Source organism: Mastigoproctus giganteus, chromosome 14, assembly GCF_048544385.1.
Source record: "Mastigoproctus giganteus isolate SK-2022 chromosome 14, ASM4854438v1, whole genome shotgun sequence".
Taxonomy (NCBI): domain Eukaryota; kingdom Metazoa; phylum Arthropoda; class Arachnida; order Uropygi; family Thelyphonidae; genus Mastigoproctus; species Mastigoproctus giganteus.
The window spans coordinates 121153543-121166691 of NC_143588.1; the positions used below are offsets into that span (position 1 = coordinate 121153543).

At 34.8% G+C, this 13149-nt stretch overlaps 1 protein-coding gene across 3 annotated transcripts in view; it reads right to left on the reverse strand.

The window, feature by feature from the left end:
- Positions 1-13149, reverse strand: part of LOC150075695 (E3 ubiquitin-protein ligase RNF220-like) — a 226643-nt gene that overhangs the window by 47498 nt on the left and 165996 nt on the right. For all 3 annotated transcript variants that reach the window (XM_090388362.1, XM_090388364.1, XM_090388361.1), the window contains one exon: positions 1879-2002. In XM_090388362.1, the coding sequence (XP_090244488.1) occupies positions 1879-2002 (124 nt within the window). The remainder of the gene's footprint in view (positions 1-1878; positions 2003-13149) is intronic.

Sequence of the window (13149 nt, forward strand, 5' to 3'; positions counted from 1 at the left end):
TGAAAAAGACCTGGGAGTAATTGTGCAGTCAGATATGAAGTTCTCTGAGCAATGCAGACAGGCTGCCAGGGCAGGTCATGGGGTTTTGTCAATGATATATAGGAATTTTGCTAGCAGGGAAAAGGAGGTGATTATCTCTCTGTATAAGGCAATGGTCAGGCCACGCCTTGAGTACTGCGTACAGGTCTGGAGACCTCATTTTAGGAAGGATGTAGATTTACTTGAGCGGGTACAGAGAAGGGGAAGAAGATTGGTGAGGGGAATGAAGGGATCCTCTTACCAAGAGAGGCTTAAGTTCTGCAAATTGCAGTGGCTGGAGACTAGGCACCTGCGCGGTGATCTGATTGAGGTATATAAGGCCTTGAATGGATTGAGCTCGCTGAATTCTGATGGGATCCTTCCACTTGTTCAGATTACGAACCTAAGGGGGGATAAATTCAAATTAAGAAAAGACAGATGTAGAATAGATGTGCGGAAATTTGCCTTTAGCCAGCGGGTGGTTAATTGCTGGAACAAACTTCCATCTGTCGTTGTGGAAGTTGATAGCTTGAATAAATTTAAGGAGGAACTGGACAGGCATTTGGAGGGAATGGTGTGATTTTTTTTTTTTTTTTTGGCTGATGCTGCATAAGCTCATACGTTTGCTTTCTTGCATCACATGCCACTACTACTACTACTACTACTTTGCTAGTAGGGATAAGGAGGTGATTATCCCTTTGTATAAGGCCACGATTAGGCCATACCTTGAGTACTGTACAGAGTTTTGGAGACCTCACTTTAGGAAGAATGTAGATCTGCTGGAATGGGTGCAGAGATGGGCAATCTGACTTGTGAATGGGAACAAAAAGGTCCTCTGAGCTAGAAAGGTCTCAGTTCTGCTTCAGTTCATATTGAGAGTAAGCACCTGTGGGGAGATGTGAATGAGATGGATTGAGTAAGCTGACTGTTAATGGCATTCTTTCACTTTCTGAAACTACACACATAAGGGGGCATAAATTCAAGTTGAGGAAGGATGGTTGATTGCTGGAACAGGCTTCCATCTGTTTGTTGTGGAAGTGGATGGGTTGAATAAATACTTCAAGGAAGAACTAGGCAAATTCTTGGTGAGGGGTATGGATGGGTGAACTGTGTAGTTTTTTTGTTTATGTTATATAAGCTTGCTTTCTTGCATCATTTGCCATTACTACTACTACTAAAATGAAAGTAAACAAAGATTACATGAAAGACATCATTGCAATATAATATATATATTATATTACATGATGGTATTTCATATCAGATCTGAGTTGTCGGCTCCTACACTTAAGGTACCTATCTGCCTATCATCAGTGTAGTACCTGTTTACTGCCTACCCATGCTGTCTGAGTTGTGGCACTCAACTGGGAATAGGCGCCTCCGTAGCCAGGTTGGCAGGAGCAGCAGTGCGTAGCACACGCTTCTTGAGTAGACCGGGGTTCAAGCCCGTGATCCACCAAATACGGAGGATGCAGAAAGGTCAGGGAATGAACACCACATATCCCCGGAGCAATATGGCCTTAGTTGCTAATGCTCTTAAAAAAAAAAAAAAAAAATCAACTGTGAATAAACAAACTTGTGCATCTGTTCTGGGGAAGTGCTACTTATTTAAGGTGAATGAGTAAGGCAATTCATTGCGAAGGGATTCACAATGTGAGAAGTATAATGATGCCTTTCATGCAAACTTTATTCTCTCTCATTATAATTACAATATGATGCTAAAACACTAACTACAGTTTAGTTATATTTCTCTAAATTGTATGTAGCTAAAACAAGAAGTAAAGTAAAAAATAAAAACAAAACAAATTTTATACAAAAGCACATAAGGCATTTGTCATTTGTAAAATTATGTGAATTCCTTACTTGAAAGTCCTCCTTCAAATAAAGTGGTTGCCCGTATTCTAGTTTGTCCAGCCCATTCATATTCTTCAAATGATTCTTCTCCATCAACGTCAACATTTTCATCTTCAGAATCACAATCTTCTCTCTAAGGTAAGTTCATTTTAGAGGGGAAGCAAACAATCACATATATAAATAAAATAATAATATAATAACAAAAACAGCTGTAGTCTATTTCTTCTTATTAATTTCAGTAATACAGAAATATACAAAAAAAATTGTGACATCCATGCACAGTGCACTTTTATTACCCATAGAATTTCCCCTTTCTCTATTTTATTTTTTTACCCAAAAAACATGAAATATGAAAATATATGTTGTGTAATTTGTCATGTGAAACTGCAGCTGTAACAAATGTATACTAATTTATCATAGTTGATACAAAATAATACCTATGCAAAACCATCTATTTTGCATAAATGTACAGCTTAAGACAGAAGTAATTTCTTCCAATAAGCTTAATTAGTATTAGTGGCATACGATGTAAGAAAGCAAGTTAATTTGGCATCAGTCAAAAAAAAAAAAAAAAAAAAAACCACGCTTTCCATAACACCTGTGCCTCCCCTCTAACAGTCTGTCTACTACATCCTTGAATTTATTCAAACTTTATCCATTTCTACAACACCAGATGGAAGCTTGTTCTAACAATCAACTACTTGCTGGCTGATCACAAATTTCCACATCTACCTTGCAACCATTCTTCCTCAATTTGAATTTGTTCTCTCCTGCATAGTCTGATCAGGAAAGATTCCACAGAGCTTATTCAATCCATTCGAGCCTTAAAAACCTCAATCAGATCTCCTTGCAGGTGTCTAGCCTCCAGACACTGCAATTTACAGAATTGAAACCCTTCCTGATAAGAGCATCCTTTTGTTCCCTTTGCTAACCTTGTTGCTCTTCTCTGCACCTGCTCAAACAGATCCACATCCTTCCACAAATGAGGATTCAAGACCAGTGTGTAGCATTCAAGATGTGGCCTAACCATTGCCTTATACAATGAAATAATCACCTCCTTATCCCTACTGACAAAATTTCTGTATGTCATTGACATCCATGGTCTGTCTTGGCTGCCTGTCTGCATTGCACAGAGAACAACTTCATCTCTGACGGCACAATTACCCACAGATCTTTTCATTCTCCACTACCATGAGTATTATATCTCACAGTTGGTACACTAATCTGAGATTACTGCTACCCATATGCACCTTACATTTGTCAGTGTTAAACTTCAACTGCCACTTCTCAGCCTATCTGCCTAATTTAGCTAAATCTTGTTGCAGCAGTATACCCTGATTACTGTCATTAAACATCCCATCAACCTTCGTATCATCTGCAAAACAACAATGGGCCCAGCACTGATCCCTGGGGTACTCCACTAATAACATTTGCCCAAGAAGAGCAGTGCTCACTGATAATAACCCTGTTTTCTCACACACAACCTTCCTTTGTCACCCTCTATCCATAGCATGATGCACTACAATGATTTGCTCTTAATGATAGACGGCTCCAATTTGTTTGTACATTATCAAAATATTTTCTGAAATCTAAGTATATGATGAGACAATTATTTTTTACATCCACTTCCTTTGTCACCATGTCATAGTATCCAATTTGATTCATCAAACAGGATTTCCCCTTAACAAATGCATACAGTGACTGTAGTATAAATGCATTCTTGTCTCCAGTGCCGCCATTATTTTTCCTGGAACAATCAAGGTAACAGGTTGGCAATCTCTTATGTTAACCTTTGATCCCCTGTTGTGAATTAGAAATGCATTTGCACATCTCCACTCCATAGGGATGTTCTTATAATTATGGTTTGGTTTGGGTTTTATTGGTGAATTAGCAACCAAGACTATAATGTACCAAACCAAGGTCATGTAAAAGATAACAGTTAAAAATTAGGTTTGTATATTGAACAAGTATAATGATAAAAATATGCAAAAGAATATAAGAGGTATATTCTAAATAAGAGTAAAAGATTTTAAGTTTTTAAAGTAATTAATAACTGCTGAATTAGTAATTGTTAGATAAAATCTGACTGAATGTATAAGGCTCAGGCAGATAACTAAAAGTGGTAAAATATAAAACACATTCATGTCATTAACTCAGTCAATTGGATAAAACATGTTAAATAGCTAATAAGGTGTCCCCCCCCTATGAGTGAGAATTTATTTGCAATTCTTTTGGGACATTTGCTCTCAGCAGGAATGAATGAATGAATGAATGCATGATGACTATTTACTATGCAGAGGCAAGCAAAGAACAACTTTCCCTCTATGGTTCCTACACAGACTAGACTGCACACTTTATAATATAAAGCATGCAGTCATACAGCTTGTTTGTGACCTCCTTATGTTTTTTGCCACTGGGAGAGTAATTTATACCATATTACCTGTGTCTGTATACAGGACTAACAGGCTACATTTGTCCTGGGATTACGGTGATCTGGTCACATTGTTCACCAGTTCCTTACTCCTGATTCCAATCTAGTTTTAGATTCAGCAGAAACAGATATTTTTGCTGGATCCCAAGAATGAACACTCAGAAAGGGAATGTAATCTGATGGAACCAGATCATGGATAAAAGTTATATCTCATCCCAATAAAGCCTGTAGTATACTTAAAGAGTCTGTATACATCTTTGGTATTTGTAGAATCATTGGGAATTTTATCAGATGGGGAAAGATGGTTTGAATAAATTCAAGGAAAAACTAGACAAATTCTTGAAGGGTGTACATAGTTGAAAAGTGAGTTGTTTTTATTTATTTATTTTCTAATGCTATATAAGCTTGCTTTCTTGCATCATTTGTCACTACTACTACTACTGCTATCTCCAAGCTGAATCATAAGCCTTTTCCGTATCCAAGAAACACCTGGTACTCACGCTGTTTTTTCGGAAGCCACACTGTTTCTGGAAAGCAGGTTGTTAGCTTGTAAATATGACATAAAGCAAATGTTAACCATTCTTTCCAGGATCTTGCACAAGCAGCTTGTCAGAGTGATAGGATGATAACTGTTTGGTATTTTTGGATCCTTTCTGGTTTTGGGAAGACAAGGACAATTGTCTTATGCCAGAAGTTCATAAACTCCTCTTTGAGATAGATTCTGTTACAGAGGCAGAGCTCCACTAATTCTGATAAAAGCTTTAATCATCTCATAATGGGCTCTGCGTAAGGGCCTTGTTTTCTCAGGCACTGGTTTATCTTTTTTGGGGAAGTATGGATGTTATCTGGTATGCACTTTTTTCTCAGTATAACACCATACTGATTCCCAAAAATCTGACAGCATCAACTTGCCAGCAATTAGATGCACCTCTGCCTTTTTGTAAGGGTGATGATTCTGCATGCTTTCATTGTTTTGATATTTGTTTAGTTTTAGGATCATAGTGATGGATCCAAGTTTCATCCATGGTGACTAGCCATGAAAAAAAAAAATTCCTCTTGCTTTTCCTGGAACATTTCACATGCACATTGTGAAATGTGTCAGGAAAAGCAACAAATGTGAAATGTGACAAAAATTTCTGTCTGAAGAAGTCAGGGAACCTATCTATCAGACATATGCAGCTGTTGATAGATGATTTTCTCCACAGACCCTACACCAATTTGGAACTCTGCAGCTAGTTCTTTGATTAATGCCAAGAATTAATGCCTCAATTTTTGCAGCATTCTCTTCTGTTGCCAGGCATCCTGGAATTTCTTCATCATGCACAAAGGTTCTTCCACATTTGAATTGTTTATCTTTCCATACTTGAATTGTTTTTAACAATGTACAACACTAACTTTTCATTAAAAAAAACAAACTCAAACATGAGAGGTATTAGAACCTATAGAATTTAGTACTGTGCATGAGTTGAAAGTTGAGAAGAAGATATTTGTTGACATTAGATGAACTTCTGTAGACTGTAATTTTCAGAAAATACTTATGAAGGAAGACTGTACCAGAAAACAGAAGTCGAATAAATAAATTAGGAAGAAGGAAAGTTGGTTCTGGGAGTTTGAAGCTGAACAGGAAAAGGATGTTGACTGGTTGCGGCACGTGTCTGGACTGTTTTGAAAGAGAAAGTGGGAATTACAGAAGCCAATTCAGAAGAATTGTGCCAGTGGAAGTATGTATAGAAAAGGCATGCAACAGAATGTCTATGAGAGAGAGGGTGTAGAGATTCTGTTAGAGATGAGTCATTAATTAATCTAACTGCATCTTTTGAATGGAAACTAGAAGCCTGAGAGAGGTTTTGGGGCACTGCCTCAGATGTGGGAACAATATTCCATGGTAGGGTGGATTTGTGATTTGTACAGAGTGAACAGCTATTTGGAAGGAAAGTAATGCCGAGAGTAAAAAAGAAAACCCAGTTTTTTAGATGCAGAGGAAATAATATTTATAATATGCTTATGCCAAGAGAGAGTAGAAGTAATTGCAATGGGATAATTGCAATTTTGATAGAGTAGAAGTAATCGCAATGGGATGATAACTGGAAGGGAGGGATTTGCCAGTTCCTAAACCCTAAAAAGGGTTTAGGAACTGGCAAAAGGCAACACAGAATAGGAGGAAGTTCAGGAGCACAGATTTTGAGAACAAGCTCCAGGTCTTGATGGAGAAATATCACTAGGACCTGGAGCTTTCTTAGCATCGAGATTCGTCAAAATCCTTCTGACATCCTTTTGACGGGAGATCACAGGAGGCAATGAATGGAGTATACTGGGAATGGTGGGAGGTAGTTTGTGTACCACGATCATTAATACACGAGTTGGAAGCAAAATAGGATGCTAGCAGGTCGGCTCTATTCTTTGCTAAACCATCTGGTTTTGATAGAGGCGGGAACAGAGATGGGCAAACGTTGCAGCCAATAGTTTTGGCAAAGAGACCAGAATGCTCAGCTACCATTTGGACAAGAAGAAAGTTTTCTACTCTTGGCATATTTGAAATCTAGTTTGACTGATTGAGTAGGCAGAAAATGAACTGAAGATTTGGAACTTATGATATGCGACATTCTTCTCTTGAACAGAATTAGCACATTTATTGGAAAATCAAGTTTAGATAAAGGACAAGATTTTAAGGTGGAGTGTGGAATAAAGGATTCCATCCCTACAAGAATAATTTCACTGACACCAGTGGAATAACTAGATTAAATTTGCTCTAATGCAAACACAAGTCATGTGCCCTGCCCTTCCCTGTTAACCCAATCCCAAAAATTGAAGAGGGGGGGGGGGAAGCTCAACATATTACCTGTTATTTCTGAAAAATACCGTACATATATTTTTGTTTTTACTTTTTCTGAACAAAGAAAGAAAATACTGGAAGGATGGAAGGAAATGTCTACTTACTTTTTACTTATTATTATTTTGGTATTAATGAATGGGTATTAACGAAGCGAGAATAAAATATTGAAATTGATATATTGATAATAATAATATATTTAATAACAATCACAACATTAATACAAAGCACTAAATGCTTCTAAATGTAAGGATATGCATTTAAACACAAAAAAGCAGATTTAAATAGGAAGTATGCAAATTTAATAAATTTTATTAACACATTACATAACACAAAACAACTTACCGTGAGCTTTCGTGTTAGTGAAATCATCAATTAGCTGAGACACATCCATATTTTCTGCTTCTATGTTTAAAATAACTAAGCCAGACAGTTGTTCTTGACTCAGGGTATTTCTTAAATAATTTTTTATTAATTTCAGTTCTGAAAACTGATTGTTCTGTTGTTTCCACAGTTACCGGAATTTTCAAAAAAATAATTAGTAATGAACACACTTTGGTGTAACTTGTGCTCATATCATAATACTGCACTAACACTAGTTCAACCAATTCTCTTATTGTGTTAATTTTCTCTGTTTCCCTTTGGAGCATTTTGACGAAAAGTGATAACTGAGGAGATAAAGATTTGGATAAATCATTTGAATATTGATTCTGTATGCAAGATGTGTTTTGCACGATTTCTTCACCTGTCATGTTCACTAATATTTTTAGTGTTAAAAATGAAAATAAATCAGCAATAGTTTTCAAACCCTTGAATTTGTGTTTTAATTAACTGGTTACAATGTCAATTATTGTACAAAAGACAATAACTCAGAAACAATCCTGTAGACTTTCAAACTGGTAATCTTCTACATGTTTGTTGTAAATTTTTTTTATTATTCGTTTTCTTTCATTTTCAAAATCAGGTTGAATGCCCCACTTTTTTTTGCAACAATAGTTGCTTCCTTCGAAATAATTTTGAATTCTCGTAGTTGTTTTACTGCCTGAGCAATATCTAAATCCTTTCTTTGTAGAAATTTTGATGCCAAATTTATATTCAAAATTTTCAATATATATACAGGCATACCTCGGTTAACATTACCTCTGATAACGAAGCTTCGATATAACGAAGTCCGCAATTTCAAGCCCCTTTTAACATAAAAAAAATATTCCAGTTTAATCACCTGAAATCTAAAGAAACTGAAGAAATTACGGAAACCTTTGGGGCTTCTCGTGGTTGGTTCGAGAAATTTAAAAAACGGGCCAGGATTCATAGTGTAAAATTAACAGAAGCTGCAAATAAGTTTCCAGAAAAACTAAAGGAAATAACTGAACGTGAAAAATTTCCACCAAATTTGGTGTTCAGTGTTGACGAAAGCGGCTTGTTCTGGAAACGGCTACCAACAAAAAGCTTCATTTCTATTGAAGAAAAATCAGCTGCTGGGTTCAAAGCAGCCAAAGACCGTTTATAGTTACTCTTTGGATCAAATGTCTCTGGCGATTATAAATTAAAATTGTTATTAGTTTACCATTCAGAAAATCCGAGGGCGTTAAAAGGTAATATAAAAATGAATTTACCTGGAATATGGAAAGCAAATAGAAAAGCGTGGGTTACCAAGGAGTTATTTACTGATTGGTTTGTTAACCACTTTTGTCCTAAAGTAAAACAGTATTGTCAAAAAAACAACTTTGAAGAAAAAGCTCTTTTGTTGTTAGACAATGCTCTGGGACATCCTACTGATCTTAACACGTTGGACACATGCATTCCTGTCAAAGTTGTGTTTCTTCCAGCAAACACAACTTCCCTGATTCAACCATTGGATCAGGGAATAATAGCATCATTTAAAGCTTATTATCTGCGTCGAACATTAAGCAATTTAACTGAACTAGAGGATAAAGAGGAAATGACAGTTAAAACTTTTTGGATAAACTACACCATTAAAAACGCAATTGAAAACACTGATAGTTCTTGGAAAGAAGTCACTAAGAAATGCTTAAATGGAGTTTGGCGCAAAATATGGCCAGAAGTTGTACTAGAAGAAGAAAATAACATCCAAGAAATTAGAAATGAAGTTATCCAGATGGTTCAATCAATAGGTTTCGAAAATGTCGATGAAGAGGATGTTAGAAATTTATTGAATGCAGAAGATGATGGTTTTTCAGTGGAAGATTTAGAAAACCTTGTTAGCAACGAAGACAAAGATAATGAAGACGAAGTTAAAGAAGTTCCTGCCGAAAAAGTGTTAACCAAAGATTTAAAAAGGTGCTTAAATGACATTGAAAACGTTTTAAATTTTTTTAGTGAAAATGATCCTGATTTAGGAAGAAGTTTTATTGTTAAGCGATCAGTGTTAAATGCAATAACTCCGTATAGGCAATTGTTAAATGAAAGAGAAAAAGAGCATAAGCAATCAACTTTAGACTCATATTTTAAATGTGATTTCACTTTGTATGTAAGTTGACTGTTTATTTAATAAAACTTTTCTTTGTTCGAAAAAAAAGCTTTTCATTTTCTTTACGTAGGAACGTATCCCTATTCCGGCCATAGTATTTTTACCTCTGAAAACGAAATTTCGCTTAACGAAGTAATTTCGTGGAACGCATCCTATTCGTTATTCGAGGTATGCCTGTATATATATATATTTTTTTTTAAATTCTGATTGCTTCTGTTTTTTCATCTTTTGTTGTATCCAAAATGATTTTGTTTAAAACTTTCAGCATATCCATATATTGTTGTTTTATTGTCATTAATGACAAAAGACACCCAGCCCACTGTGTAGGGTTTAGCTTTTTTAAAGTAGCATCTGATTCACCACAATATGAAGAATGCAAGTCCCAATGACTGATGCTATGTCCAAAAAACATATAGATGCTCCTCAATTTTCAATCATGTAGGTTTATTTCCAGTATCACTGTTGTTTAAAATTTTGACATATCTACGGCTGATGTTTTTTTGAAATGTTCTGAGCATTTCTGTCTAATATGACAGAAAAGAAAGGAGAGTCTTATTTCCATTATTAATTGTTTTTTTAAATGCAAATTCAAACAATCTATCAATTCATTTTTATTTTAGGACTTAGATATTTTGATGTGCCAAATAGCAAATTTAACGCTTGTCTCATAGTATTATCATACTTGGCTAAAATTTTACATCGGACAAAGTGTTTCCATAGTATGTATCTTTCAAACTCTCGCAATGACCTCGAAATGCAATTGAATTTTTTGATAATTTTAGAGTTATTTTGATAAGCTGCTCCAAAACTTTACGCCAAAAATTACGTTCTTGTCGTAAATTTTCTTCTACATTAAAACCAAATGTTTGTTTGCCATCCATAATTCCGTGTCATAACAAGCCTCTGTATGTGACATACTTGCCTTGTGGTTTTTTATTTTATTGGATAAATTTTTCCAATTCTTTATTCCTTTTATCCATACAGAATTCTGCTTAAAATGAGAATATAAAACAGGGTTCATAGCACACTTTGCCCAATTTTGGTTAACCAAAATCTGTTCATTTTAAGACCTGATTTGTTTTATTGTTTTGTAACACCTTTCTGAAAACGATCTGTTGCTGTGATTTTTTGGAACAGGCCGTTAGGTTTACAAGATCCATGATGTAAGATAAATCTCTTCATATCCATTGTTATTACATCTGGATAATTAGCAATGTCACTTGGATATTGTTCACTAACTAAATTTTCAAATAGTTCTAGTTCATTGGTGTTTGTTTGGTTTTTTACATCTATATCTGTAGTTTGTACTGGAAAAGATGATAATGTTGTGGATACTGAACCCGATGTTGATGCTGTTATTTCTGCTGTTTCCATTGGTGTAGTAATAAAAAGGTGTAGTAATAATAAAAATTGGTGTAGTAATAAAAAGCTCATGCTGCTCCCGGGGAAGAAAGAAGACAACTTTGGAATTTTCTTTAATTCTTTTTCTACTGCCTCTGTGGACTCTTTTCTGCTTCCTTTTAGCATAGCCTTGATGTGCTTGTATTCTTTTTTTCCATTCTAAAAAATTACAAGGCGACAGACAAATTAGTGAAAATTTTCTTACAACTTTTGTTTTCAACTTACTTGTTATCGAATAACAAATTTTATAAAATAACTGCACTTTATGCTTTATCACTGCTCTCATTTTTGCTTTCATTTTATGTGCTTCTTAACTAAGAGCATAACCCCTCCTACTCCTCTCCTATCCTGTGATTCAGTCTATCCTTTCTGTACACATTACGGTGGATGGATCTATCCAATTAAATTGAGGGAGGCAGCAAAGGAGGTATTCAAAGCCTTATCCATAATTATGAGCGCACCTTGGATTCAGCAGAGTTCCCAATGGATTGGAGATGTGTGAATCTCCAATTCACAAAGGAGCATCAAAGTTTATATGAATAATTATACAACTGTCAGCTTAACTTCTGTTTTGAGGAAAATAATGAAGTCTATGGTTAAAGAAGAAATTAAGGATCATATAGACAGGAAAGCATTTGTATTGCAATCATCTCAACATAGATTTATTAAGGAGTGATCTTGTTTGACCAACCTAACTGAATATTAGTATGTAGTACCAAAGGAACTAGATACAAAAAAGTAATTTTGATATCACATTCTTGGATTTAGGAAAGCTTTTGAAATTGTTGCATGAAAAAGACTGCTGTACAAATTGGAGCAGTGTAGCATTAAAGAAAAGTTACTACTCTCAATAAAGGGATTGTTGAGTGGGAGAAGAGAGATTGGTTTGGTTTAGATTTTATTGGTGCATTAGCAACTAAGGCTATAATGTGCCAAAACCAGGTGTGGAGAAGAGAAAGGGTGCTCTTCATGGACTAATATTATTGGTGGAGTCTCCCAGGTTTCAGTGATGGGCCAATTATTATTTTCTATATTTATAAAATATTTATTAATTTCTATATTTAGACTATGTATATATAAAGTGCTTTAGCATCATAATACACAGCCATTTCTGAATAAACAGAAAATTTTTAAGGCGGCATCGTTTTAGGTTATATCTCATATTGTGAATATGAGATATAACCTAAAACACATTCACACATAACCTAAAATCCTATTCACAATATGAGATATAACCTAAAACACATTCACACATAACCTAAAATCCTATTCACAATATGAGATATAACCTAAAACGATGCCGCCTTAAAAATTTTCTGTTTATTCAGAAATGGCTGTGTATTATGATGCTAAAGCACTTTATATATACATAGTCCAAATTTGTTCGCAGCTTGAGGCTCTAGCCCTAAATGTGCCTTTTTCTATATTTATTAATGATATTGATGAAGGTATAGCAGGCTTGAGGTCTAAGTTTCCAGATAATACCAAAGTTGGCAGGTTGATTAATGACAATAATTGGGGTAAGCTTATGCAACAAGGTCTAAAAGAAATTTAGGCAGATGGGCTGAGAAATGGCAGTTGAAGTTTAACACTGATAAATGCAGGGTACTGCATATGGGTAATCCCAGATTAATGTACCCGCTATGTGGTATTACACTCAGGGCAAAGTAAAATGAATTTTATTTTTTTTAAATATTTTAAAATTAAATTAAATTAAATATTAAACAATTTTAATTTTTTTATTAAAAATTAAAAAAGAAAAAGTTACATGCAAAGCATATTACAATCCATTAAGACAAGACAAGATTTATAATGAAAAAAAAAATTTAAAAACCCAATATTTTTAAAAAATTAAAAAGAACACTGGTAATAACATGTTGAAGAAGGAGACAGCAGTCTCCGAAAGCTCCGGTATTTTAGCAAATTTTAACAATTTTAGTATTGTTTTTAATTGTTTTATCGTAATTTATTTTATTGTAATAGTTTAGTCTCCCGATATTGTATCATAGTATTTTATTATATTTTATTTTTGTATTTTATTTTATAGTAAAAATTTTAATCACTTGTCTCCTGGTGTTTGAGTCTAATAATTGCAGTATGGAATTTCCCAGTCCATTAGGTCTGTTT